Raw genomic sequence first — 12,953 nt, 5'->3', positions numbered from 1 at the left:
GACTCTTAACTGTTGATTCAGGTGAAGCTCACATTATGGGCAATGATCATTTCTAATAACTTCACACGACATGTAAATAAAATTAAAGCATATTACATTAGAGAAGAGGTCGAAGTTGAGCAGGATAATCCAAGGGTCAACAACGATTACAACAAGCCAAACGCGTGAAAAACTAGATCACTAATTCATCCTAATTAATCATTAATCTTAATAATTAAGTCCTACAATCACAAGACTTGATCTACTTTCTAATTCACACACACCTCTTGCTACCTGGTTGACACTTTTCAGCTGGCCATTTCTCCTCTATAAGGTCAAGCTGCAAAGTATTCTACATTCCTTATTCTACTAGTCATACAATACACGGCGCTGAAACTACAACGGGTTCCTGCCCTAGAGACTCGAATACGGTTAAGAAAAACAACATCTGCTGATCATGCCTACTGCACAAATTAGTGAAAAGGCCTGCCTCGAGTTTTACCAAACTGTTCACTTCCATGGCATGCTTGACATGCCTTGCGGGTTATTGTTATTGCAGGTTCCTGTGCTCTGGTTCAGCGGACTTCCAGGCCCGCCTGAAGATTCACTGAGGGTTCCACGTGACTGGGAGCTACTTGCCCCTGTTGGCCCACTGCCCGGATCAAACTTCGGTGCTACAGATGAAGGCTCCATTTCGTTTGCCGTCTTTGATTCTTTCCGACCATCTGCAGCAAAACTTCCGACTACCACCTGCAATGGATTGGGATTCCCCAAAATCACTGATTCTATTATGGAAAATAAAATATGGCTCCTACTATGTCTAGATTCAAAATTTATAAACCTACACATATCATGGAAAATCTTCCAACATGCTTTATTTCCTTAAACTATTAATTTTCACGTAACAAGTACAATCTAAAAATAAAAGGAAAACTAATGAAAAGGGCTTGAAAACTTTGAGTTTTAATGATAAGGACAAAATAAAGGGTAAAGTGAATAGTACCAGGACTGACTTTTTAATGTAAAAATGTGGTTTTTCTCGTTAAAGTGAACAGTACCGGGTGCTTTTCGTTAAAGTTCCCAAAAATAAAACGTACCTGAACAGGGCAGGCAGCAATCAGAAGACCTGCCACACCCCCACCTAAAACTCGGCCATCTGGGCCAGATAATGACACACTTAAGCCCCCAGTTCTACTCCGTTGACCACCAATTTCAGATAGAAGAAACGTGCCTGAGAGTGACAGAATTTCAAACCTCCCCTGCATATGAAAATTCATATGATAAAATGGAATTAGCAGGAGATAACTCATAGGTAGAAATTATACATACGATGAACCCGATCCCTATGGTAATTACCAAATGATTAACAGAAATTTAACGATAATTACTCATGGAAAAACAATAACTTCGGCGTTTGACTCAATTTTGTGACGAATCGTGACACATGCTGAATCTCACATCTAACTGAAGAGCAAACAAGCTTTTAATTACATGCTCCTAGAGGGGAACCCAGATAGTAACTATTTCATTAATTTAAACCTTTGGTGTTCAAAAGTTCTCAAACCAAACATAAATAATCATGTTAGAACATGGCGACATAAACTCATCAGTATAGGCGTAGTCATGTATCCTAACATAAACACAACCGTTCCTAGAGAGACTTGGAATATTAATCCACAGTAAATGCTCCCAGAAAACAGCTATTGAGGCCCAGCATACAACAAAACTGTATGAAAAAGTCAATATATCATATGTAACAGTTCAACTTGGATACAAGGAAAGGCCAACAGACAAGACAAAGCAATCTCACAAACCTCATATGTTACTGTTCCACCAGATGTGGCCGGTTGGCGAAGAGTCACATTAGAGATGGCTCCAGTTGCAGACAAGATGCAAACAGCTCTAGGACCATTCTGAGAGAATGACATTATTTTTGACCATACATCCTGAAAGGTTAAATGCACCAAAATTAAAATTGAATATAGTGTAATCAACTAGAAAAATGACGAGTATGCCATCCAAACAATAAAGGTGCGCATGTAAAATTAGTGACATTCAATCATATTAGCTGCTAGCTCACTGATGATGAGCTCTTGAGGTGGGATCTGACCATGACATGACAAATGATACCTCAGGAGAACTTTGTGATTAAAGTTCTAAATTCCCAGAAAATTGTGAAGGAAAGCATAATACTCTGATGGCCCAATTACTCCCTAAATAGTAAATCTAGATGTTCAGTTCCTATGTTATGCAAATTTAAGAAACCGGAATTATTTGAATTTGAAACTAAATATTTGAATTAAATGTACCCAGCATTGCCATCCATTGGAATTAAATATCGTTAATTTAAATAGACGAAGCAGTCAGAACTTCAAGTTGACAGAAAAAAGGAGCTTAACAAGATTCAGTGATTGATATATCACACATGCATTTACCGTATGGAAGGACATGCATAATCAGTCATAATAAGAAGGAGATCAGCTACTCAGCATATGGAGAATATGGAAACTATAAGGACGAGAACTAGTTTAAAGTCACAGATAGATATATTATGCAATCAAATAAAATTTCTAGCTGAAAAACTACTCAGACTAAGCATGCATGCAGTGATGATCAACCAGGGAATACGAAAACAAAGTTATTAACGAAAGAAAAGGGCAAGTAGAAACCTCTCCAGCTTTTACAGTGATAACATGTGGCGTAAATCCAAATCCTGGAGATCCTACAAACAGTAAAACAAATTAAACCATAGTACAGTAATCATTGTATAGTTATTTGCAGCGAAAAAGCAACATTAAAATTGGGCTTTAGTAAGGGAAACATTAAAACAAGATCCATAGCCACTGGAAGCATGCATCTATAAGTTATATAATGAACCAATAAACAAAATTTGTTTAGTTGACAACTCTAGTTTTAGCAGTTGATGGAGTTGGAATACTAAATCAAACATCATAAGAAAATTTAAACAGCACGGGAGACTTGTTTGCTGGAAACTTCGAAAAGCAATTTTTTCCAATATTGGATATATGTATTCCAAATGCATATTGATACAGTTCTCCTGCAAAATCGATTGGACATAAAGAGTTTAAAACAAGTAACTCCCTTTGCAAGAAGTACAAACTAAATACCAAAAATGATCGTATACGCATGAAAATATCACCAATATCAAGGTTCAGTATCAGTCTATGAAACTACACCTACAGTATGCAATTGCAATACAGCAATCAAGGGCAGACAAGTAAATTTGATACATAAGAATCTCAAGCATACCACCTTTGTTGTACCCCTTTCTATTTATTAAAGGCCATCCGCAAATATATCCCTTATTATTAAATCCATTCATTTCCTGTCAGAAGCCCAAACGGGAACAACTTCCAGATTTCCATACAGAAGATATTAGGTATAAAATTACAAAAAAGTACATACAACTAAGTTTTTTCTTATCTGGATACATAAAACTAAGTCAAAGCCCCTGTAATGTTGGCTGAAACCCCAACCTACGTCACAGAAATATTTGCCAAACAAAAATAATAACAATATCAAAGAGCCAGAACAAAGCAGATTCCAAACGCACCCCAGCACTAAAACAAAATAAAATATAAGACTCATAGGATATAAATAAAACCCAATTAAATTTAAAATTTTAAGAATTTAAAAAAGTTAAAAGAATATAAGAATTTAGAATGGAAAAGGAAGGAAGGGATACCCAAACCATCCAATTGTTGCTTCTTGGAAGAACCAGGTGGTCTGCCTCTTGATTTCTTGGTGGAAGTGGAAGTGGGTGGTGGTGAGGCAGAACCTCCTCCAGAAGGAGGGGCAGGAGCAGGAGGGAGAGGAGGAGGAGAAAATGCTCCACCACTGGGCTGGGTGACGGTCACAGGCGGGGCTGATGGTGATAGAGCCAATGCCATTGTGCCATCTGGCCCATACTTCCTGGGCCTCCCTCTCTTCTTCTTCATAGGCTCAGTACCCATGTTCATGTTAAGCCCAGCAGCAGCAGCAGCAGCAGCAGGGGCCATAACCGCACCCTCTCCGGCGCCCCCCGGCATAACAGCACCTCCGCCGGAAGCGGCGGCTGAGGACTGATAAGCAGGTGAGGTGGCGGCGGCGACTGGTTTGTAGAGAGCGGAGCCGCCGTCAGGACTGAAGTTCAACCGCATGCTCTGAATGGCGGACTGTGACTGAAGAGGACTTTTCTGCAGAAACGGCTCCCTACTAGTCATCACTCCCGTCTCAGATCCTGACATTTAAAATTTTTTTTCTTTTCTATTTTTTAAATTTAATTCTTTTTATATATTCGCAATTTTCAGTTGTACTAAAATTCCATCAAACCAAAACTCCTGAAACGCAATTAAAAAAGAAAAAGCAGATCAGTACAAAGAAATTTACCATTTTCTTATCACCACAATTTACAAACCGTAATCTACATTATACACACTAAATGAATAAATAAATAAATAAAACTTTTCTTTCAAACAGAAATTATTATTCAATTTAGTATCTGAATTTTTCAAGAACAGTAAAACAAAAAAGAAAACCAAAGTAGAAGCAGAAGAAGAAGATGGTGGTAGATTCCAAGTAAGCTCATTCTGCCAAAAGTATCTAAACCCTAACCCTGACAGCAACCACCCACCAATCTGGGAGTAAAAATCAAAAGCCCAACTTAATTTACACAACCAACAACAAAACCCTAATAACTTCCAGAATTACATGACCTGGGAAAAAAATTACATTTGCTTTTTTTTCAAATATCAGCACAGATCAAGCAAAATATTTTAATATTAAAGCTTAAACGAAACATATTTCAGCATTTTACTTCCACCAACGAACAATTTGTTTTTTTTTTAGAAAAATAAGATATATTTTTTGCCAATTTACAGTGAAAGAATCATTAAGAAAATACAGTGAAAATAAAGGAAAATCGAAAAATAAGCCCAAAAAATACGTTCGACTTACCAATAATTCAGAAAAATTACGGCGACGCGCAAATTCTAGGGTTCCGGACCGAAAACACAGAGCGGCTCCGAAGCCCTTTTTCTAAGAAATGCGAGAAATCTGAATATTTGGTTATATTTTAATTCGGATATTTTTTTATTTTCTTTTTATTTCGTGCCTTTTCCTCTACGGACTTTTATTAGAAATTAGCCACTTGCACACGCCTGTCAATCATATTTTATTTTTATGTTAAATTATATATTTTTATTTTTAAATTAAAATATTCTTTTTCCTTATTTCAAATAATAGTAATAAAATAAAGATTATTTCCAACTTTTGAATTAAAATTTAAAATTTTAATATATACTAAAATTGAAAAACAACTGAAATACAGTTCATAGGCACAGTGTTCGTCCGATTTTGCCCTCACATATTTAGCCAAATTTCGATTTTGTCCCTCAGATTTCTTTTTTATTTTATTTTTCTTCCTTCTCCCCTCTTTCTCTTCCTTCTCGCTCGATCCCTTCTGCTTTTGGTCATTCTCTATCTCCTTCTTCCCCGAACCACGACGCCGTTTCTTCTCACCGTCGACGTCGCCCACCTCGCCATCACTCGGCGAGCTTCCTTGCGCCGTCTCGACAGCGCACCTTGCGCAGCTCGATTCGCCGACTCCGAGGGAGACTCTCAGAAATCCAAAAAAAAAAATAGCTTGGTTTTGATCTTTTAATTTGGGTTGTGTAGATTTGGTTTGATCTCTTAATTTGTATTGTGCAAATTTTGTTTGAAATAATTAATTTAGCTTGGTTTGTGCATATTTCGTTTGAATTAATGTGGATTGTAGATATTTCGTTTGAAATTAATTTGGGTATTTTCAAAGGAACGAATGTTTGTTGGTGGCTGTCTTTAGATTATGGATTTTTCTTTCTTTGTTTATTTATAATATTTAAATTTCCTAAGATTTGGATTTATGTTTCGTAGTTTTTTTATTCATGTTTGTATTTCGATTTTTGAATTGCAATTTGTAGGTATGTGAATCGTAAGTTTAGCATTTCAAGGCATATAGGATACGACCTTTATGTTGATAAATAGTTAGGTGGGATTAGAGGTGACAATTGGTGAAGGAAATTGGGATTGAATTTGGTTTGCAGCGAGTCAAGTGGTTCTTAGTGAAACCCTTTTCTTGGTTTGCTTATATTTTTCATTGAAAATGTTTTTACTATTTTTCTGTGTGAGTTCAATTGTTTAGATTTACCCAAATCATATATTGCAAGGCGACTTCCTTAGAGCAACTCCACCCATGGAGCCTTCTCCCCTAGCAATGCACTATTGAATCCACCATTTTGAACAGTAACTGCCTTAAATGAATAGTAACTGACATTAATGAACAGTAATTGCCATTTGCATTTCCACCCTTGGAGCCCTCCCCCTAGGCAATAGGCAATTAAAATAATAGTTTTTTTTGTTTGTTTAAATAATACAAAATAAAATTATTTGTAATTTCGGATAAGAATTCTTAAATCGTTCTCGTTGCGCCACGTGTCAAGTTATAAAAAAAAAACAATTATTTAGCGAAGGATTTCGATAAGATTTTTATCCAATGTTATCGTGTCATGTGTCGTTATCTTTTCCAAATCTTTGGTAAAAATAAATAATTTTTTATACATTAAAAGTATTATAATATTAATCCAATTAAAAAAATTAAAAAAAAAAAAAAAAACAGAAACCCGAACCCAGATCCATTTCTTCCACCTCTCCTCCCACCCCCGAGAACCCCCTGCAAAAACCAGAACCCAGCTACCTCCCCCCCCCCCACCCGCCGCGACAACCCACCCCCTACCCCCCGCCCCCGCGACGACCCACCCTCCCCCCCCCCCCCCCGCGATGACCCACTTCCCTTCCGCACCCATGGAAGCCCAGCTCCGATCCCCTCCTCTCTCTCTCTCTCTCTCTCTGACACAAAAAAAATCTCCGGTCCCTCTCTCTCTCTCTCTCTGACACAAAAAAAAACAAAAAATTGCAAAGCCCTCGGGCCACAGGCCCGTCGACTCCCCACCCCCCTTCGCTCGGGCTCCCACCGTCGCTCGGGCTCCACACGGCTGGAGCTCAGTCCACAGCGCCTCGGGCCCTTTCCTCTCCACTGTCCCCCGAGCAACCAGCAAGGCTGGAGTTGCTCTTATAGTTTGTGTTAGGCTGACTATTTGAACTGTCTACCAAATCTTTTGCATGTAAATAGTTTGTACATACACATCAATTATTATCTTTTGAATGAAAATAGTACTTTATACAAAAAATTTATACGGTTTTTAATCCTGCAACATCATGTGAGTTTCATTTGCTAGTTCTAATCTAAAAACAATTTGCTGCTTCAATGGTGCTGGGTAAAACTTTTAGCCCTAAATAATTTATGCTAAATTATGTCCATTAGAGTACTTTAAAAAAAAAAAATAGGTAGACTATCATAATTTAACTTTATGAATATTTTAATTTTAAAACATTTAGATTTTGATAAATAATGGAAAATCATTAAACCGATTTTTTTTTAGTACAACGATATATTTTACACTTAAGGAATGAGGAGTTGATTAAGCTACATAATAGGTAAACCTAATTTGATATCAAATTAGTTCATCTACAAGATTCAAACCTAATACCCCTTACTTAAAAGTGACAAAGAGACTTTTTTTTTTACTTTTAAATTTGCTTATATTTGATATTACCCGTTGAATTCAATGTATTTATAAATTCAAAATTTAAAATTAAATATTTTTAAATCTGAGTTGTTGGAGCAACCAACGATCCAATAATCTACAACGTTCAATCAAAATAAAGCAGTTAGGATTGCACATGGGTATTTGATAACCCCTTCAGGCTGGGCCCCACTTCCCCTCTGCATTGTCCCCTTTTTCCTTGCGTTTGGCGCGTTTTCTTGCTTTTAGCCCGTCAATCTTTTGCGCTCTCTTCGTCTCAGTGCGTTGGGTCATAATTTTTTAAATAAGCATCTTTCTTGTGTTAAATTTGCCAAAAAAAAAATCAAATTTTAATCCAAAAAAAATTTTGGCCCAAGGTTGGAGCAACTCTATTTGAAAATTATTATTTTAAACGTAACCAATTAATTTTTAAAAATTTTAAAGTCCTAATTAAGAAAAAGACAAAATTTAATATTTTGAATATTTTATTATTTTTGTCCTTTCCCTTAATATACAGAGAAGCAAGTAAAAGCCAAGGCCTAATTTGCACTTTTGCATTCGTACAAAAATAAATAAATAATTTAATGGTTGCATTTACTCTCCAAAGCCTTCATTGCCATCTGCTTTTTCTTTGGTTGACCGACCATCAATTCCTTTTGAAATTGAAAATTTTGTTTACTGCCTACGTGGTCCTTCAAATCAAGCGAGTATCTTGCATTTCCTGCACTCCACTATCAACTCTCAACCTGTTTGGATAACATTTTTCTTTTGTCCATCTTGTGTTTGGTGCTTCTTTTTTTTTTTTTTTTTGGGACAAATGTGATTTCATTGACAACCCAACATCTACACAAAATTGGAAGCTCAATTACAAGTCCAGCGCAATATAAAAATAAGGCCTCCAAGCAAAACAAAGCCCAAACAGGAAAACAAAAAAAGGCAACAAGCTGAAGCAGCCTGCACCACAACCACCATCGATCGAAATCCACCAGCATGCACCTCCATCCCCGGCAAATACCAGAGATCCAGCCAACCGATGTCCCATAAGTGGTGGAAAAGAAAGCTCCAACCTGCCTCCATCAAGCACCAAATAAATCTGAGCCACATATTAAAGGAAACCAGAGGGAAGGAGATCCCACCAGTAACAATGCCAATATAGGCATACATGTTGATGCACAAAACCGGAGGTTTTGGAACAATGTAAATCCGACTGTAAATCTGCAAGAAATGTAAATGACACAAGATGTATTGTGGTTCACCTCAAGGTTTGAGCTACGTCCACACTAAATATGTATTTATCTGAGGGAGAGAGAGCTCTGAGAGTGAGAGCTTTGAGAGGGGGTGAGAGGGCTTCTAATTGTGAGGGTGAGGGGTCCTTTTATAGAATAAGGACTCCTCACTTATTACATATTTGCCTCTTCCTTTATCACATAATTACATTTAAATCCATCGAGTATTTATACGAGGTCTAAATACGAGGCCCTAAATATGGTATAAGCAGTAGTCCCCCAAGTCTTCAGTCAAGAGAGTCTTTTGGCTGGAGACTTGAAATTCAGTCCATGTGTGGGCCGAAGTAACTAGATACTGTCTTGAACTGATGCTCGATATGAGACAGTGCTTAATCTGAAATAACACTCAACTAGAAGTAGCACACGCTGCGAGGCTGCTCGGCTCGTGGCTTATGTTGCCTTGGTTGGCTCGGCTTGCGGCGTTTGAAGGTGAGGGAGTCCCTTTTATAGAATAAGGGATCGCTCCTCAATACATGAATGATGCTCTCTAATGATGGTGAGGGAGTCCCTTTTATAGAATAAGGGCTCGTTCCTCAATACATAAATGATGGGCTAGAGTTGATGCTCGCGGCAAGGCAGTTGCTCAGTAGGCGGCGATGCTCTCTAATGGTGGTGAGGGAATCCCTTTTATAGAATAAGGGTTCGCTCCTCAATACATAAGTGATGGGTTATGAGTGATGCTCGTGGTGAGGCGGTTGCTCAGCTGGCGGCGTTGCTCTCTAATGATGGTGAGGGAGTCCCTTTTATAAAATAAGGGCTCGCTCCTCAGTATATGAACAATGGGTGCTCTCTAATGAAAGTGAATGAGTCATTTTTATAGAATAAGGGCTCGCTCCTCAATACATAAGTAATGGGCTAAGTCCCCCAATTAATTTTCATGAGGCCCAGTTAAGGCCCAATATATGGTACATAATGTAGTCCCCCAAGTCTTCGGTCAATAGAGTTTGTTGGCTGAAGACTTCAAATTGAATCCATGTATGGGCTGAAATGGCGGTTGTTCGGAGGTGGTATTTGTATACCGTGCACTGAAGCTTTGTAGGTGAAGCTTTGCAAGTGAAACTTTGAAGCTGGAGATCTGTAAATGAAGCTTTTGAAGCTAGAGCTTTTGTAAATGAAGCTTTTGAAGCTAGAGCTTTTGTAAATGAAGCTTTTGAAGCTAGAGCTCTGTAAATGAAGTTTTTGAAGCTAGAGCTTTGTAAATGAAGCTTTTGAAGCTGATTGACATGAGTGATGCTTATGAATGTTTATGTTGATTGACATGAGTGATGCTTATGGATGTTGTCATGAGTGATGCTCATAAATGTTAACATGAGTGATGCTCATGAATGTTGACATGAATGATGGTCATGAATGTTTATGTATGATTGTCATGAGTGATGCTTATGAATGTTTATGTATGAATGACATGAGTAATGCTCATGTGTAATTTGGAGTACTAGGCGTACTTTTGATCACCTGGTTGGTGGCATGAAGGAGAGTACGGGTTGTACATTTCATCACCTGGTTGGTGGTAATAGCGGCGGGTTGCCGAATAATTTTTGGAGTATTGGGCGTACTTTTGGTCACCTGGTTGGTGGTAATAGCGGCGGGTTGCCGAATAATTATGGAGTACTGGGCGTACTTTTGATGACCTGGTTGGTGCTATTTTGGGTTTATGGGCCTTCACTCTCCACACAACATTCCAGCTCATTTATTTTGGGCTTTGCCGTTTTTATTTATTTTATTTTTTTATTTACCCTCTGATGGGGTTTATACGAATCTCGGAAAGATAAGAAAAATACATCATTCAAAAAATAAGAAAAGTAAATCACATCATTATGATGGATGTTTATTCCTTGCTTTTGCTTTCTGCTTTTTCTTTTCCACCACACCTCTTTCTCTGTCTCTATATCTGTCTCTGCGATACTGCCATGCATGTGCTCAGTCAAAACCCAATCTTTCAGATTTTATTCTCTTCTCCCCTTTTGCTTTTGCTTTCTCTTTCTGCTCATTCTCTGTATACCCACTTTCTATGGCCTTGGAGACCATCTGACTTTAAACTTTTAATTGCCATTGCTTTTCTTGATTTTCTCTAATGACAGTTGCTTAGACGTGTGGTATGCCTGCCTTTCCGTGCTTGTCATATGCTTCTTTTTATTTTCTCTCTTATCTTCTTTCTTTCTCTCTCATCGTCTTTTGAGCTCCCAGCATTACTCATTTCTTTGAGCTCCCAGCTGTTTGCACTTTAGATCTGAAAAAACCTGTCGCTGTGGATGTCCTTCTTCTGAGAAAGCAAGCACTCGAGAATGTATTCCTTGCAAAAGATGTGGCTTTTTTGGCAGCACATGGGGTCGATGAAGGGCTTGAGGCAGAGGCAGCAGGCATCGAAGGGATGATCTCGGCCGTCCATCCCAGAACCGTGGCAGCGGTGGTAGTGACCTTTCTCAGTTGCCATTGTACTAAAAAATACATGATTTGATGCCAAATGAACGCCATCCTTCCAGAAAATATTTAGGGCATCGCCAATGAGCTTCAGGCTGCTTAGAGTTAAGGTGCTGAAGTCAAATTTGGTGGCAGTGACGACGGTGAACACGGCGGCTTTGGGAATGCAGAGAATCAGAATGTAAAGGAAGCAGTGAAAATCCAACATTGTCAATGGTGACGAAGAAAACCCATCAGAAAATTTTCTGTGGTATTTGTGGAGATGAAGAAGAAGGTTGGAACGAAACAAATGAATGAACCACATGGTTTTGGTTTTTCAGAGATAGGAGCGAGAGAGTGAGGAAAGAGAGAGAGAGGAAGAGAGGAAGAGACAAAGCAGGCGAGTCGGACGGCGACGGCCTCTCCCTTTTCAGCGCCCACAAACTCTGGATCGACCGCTATTCCCTCTCGTTCTGCGTTGATAGATTAATCGACGCTTTCATAACTCGATTCCTAACACCGGTCATTTATCAATAAACTCTCATCGATATGATGAATATAGAACTAATGATCGGCAAAACTTGTGAAAATTTATGCTTCGCCCAACCGAAGGCACCACTTCTGAGCAAGACAAGTCACAACGTCGATCTCAGGGCTTCGATGGAGTTGGGGAAGATGGCCCAAAGTTATCCATCTTTCTGTCCCTTTCGAAGTTAAGATTTGTTTTCTGCTGAAAACGTAAAGTCAAAAGTGAAGCATCCCAGCCATCCCGACCCGATTCCGATTCCGGTGAGAGATCCTACGGGTTTTTCGGTGAGAAGTTGAGAGTTATAATAGTAAAAGAATGGAGCTTTAGTGTCGGAGTAGTCGTCGGAGGTGGACGAGTCGTCGGGGTCAGAGGAAAAGTAGTAGTAGTAGTCGAGCGGAATCTGAGCCCAAGTGGTAAGATCACATTTACATGAAATGCATCTCTTTCTTCAGTTGTCATGCTGCTGCTACTGCCATTGCTCAGTAGTCAGATCTGTCATCTCCGCAGCAGTGAGACAATGGTAGTGGAGCCGTTGAATTGGGCTGGTTATAGAACCTTGATAAAATGATGGGCCAGTCAACACAGTCAAACATGAGCTCCAAATCAGGTACTTTCCCTAGATACCTCCGTAACAATTGTAAGATCCCCCATAGTGTAGAAACGTCTCTCGTCTGAAACGACTTCTGATATGTCTCCAAGTGAGTCTTGCCATTCAGAATCACCAACTTGAAATTGGCTGTCGGATCTATGCCCGTTTTTGTTTTTGGATTTATTTTTGTTTTGGTTCTTGGGTTTCCGCAGATTCACGGTGGAGTGTGGTGAGGTTTTCACGGTGGTGAGATGAAAAATGAAAGAGAACCGACATAGCTTTTTGTGTCGATTTCCACAGACGGTGCCAAATGTTGATGCATAAAACCGGAGGTCTTGGAACAACGTAAATCCGACCGTAAATCTACAAGAAATGTAAATGACATAAGATGTATCGTGGTTCACCCCAAGGTTTGGGCTACGTCCAAACTGAATATGTATTTATCTGAGGGAGAGAGAGCTCTGAGAGTGAGAGTTTTGAGAGGGGGTGAGAGGGCTTAGGAATTGGCCTCCTCTAATTATGAGGGTGATGGGTCCTTTTATAGAATA

At 38.9% G+C, this 12,953-nt stretch overlaps 1 protein-coding gene across 2 annotated transcripts; it reads right to left on the bottom strand.

The window, feature by feature from the left end:
* Nucleotides 1-73: 73 nt before the first annotated feature.
* On the bottom strand, nt 74-5,143 carry LOC103409401 (AT-hook motif nuclear-localized protein 10). Of its 2 annotated transcripts, none has more exons than XM_008375155.4 (6): nt 4,936-5,143; nt 3,686-4,319; nt 2,649-2,701; nt 1,794-1,925; nt 1,077-1,238; nt 74-729 (listed from the first exon to the last, which is right to left on the bottom strand). In XM_008375155.4, the coding sequence occupies exons 2-6, from the start codon at nt 4,224-4,226 to the stop codon at nt 490-492; spliced, it is 1,128 nt and encodes a 375-aa protein (XP_008373377.3). In that variant the 5' UTR covers nt 4,227-4,319; nt 4,936-5,143; the 3' UTR covers nt 74-489. The 2 variants fall into 2 exon arrangements, with proteins under 2 accessions (XP_008373377.3, XP_008373378.3); XM_008375156.4 differs by having other exon boundaries at nt 2,649-2,692.
* Between the last annotated feature and the right edge of the window lie 7,810 nt (nt 5,144-12,953).

This window comes from Malus domestica, chromosome 06, assembly GCF_042453785.1.
Source record: "Malus domestica chromosome 06, GDT2T_hap1".
Classification (NCBI taxonomy): Eukaryota; Viridiplantae; Streptophyta; class Magnoliopsida; order Rosales; family Rosaceae; genus Malus; species Malus domestica.
This window is presented reverse-complemented; position numbering and strand designations above follow the sequence as displayed.

What these genes read in the sequence shown, in the direction of transcription:
- LOC103409401 (XM_008375155.4), bottom strand. Translation starts at nt 4,226, where the DNA reads ATGTCAGGATCTGAGACGGGAGTGATGACTAGTAGGGAGCCGTTTCTG. An exon ending in GCAACAATTGGATGGTTTGG is followed by an intron (nt 2,702 to 3,685) that starts GTATCCCTTCCT and finishes TACTGTTTGTAG; the next exon opens with GATCTCCAGGATTTGGATTT. An exon ending in TCACTGTAAAAGCTGGAGAG is followed by an intron (nt 1,926 to 2,648) that starts GTTTCTACTTGC and finishes TTAACCTTTCAG; the next exon opens with GATGTATGGTCAAAAATAAT.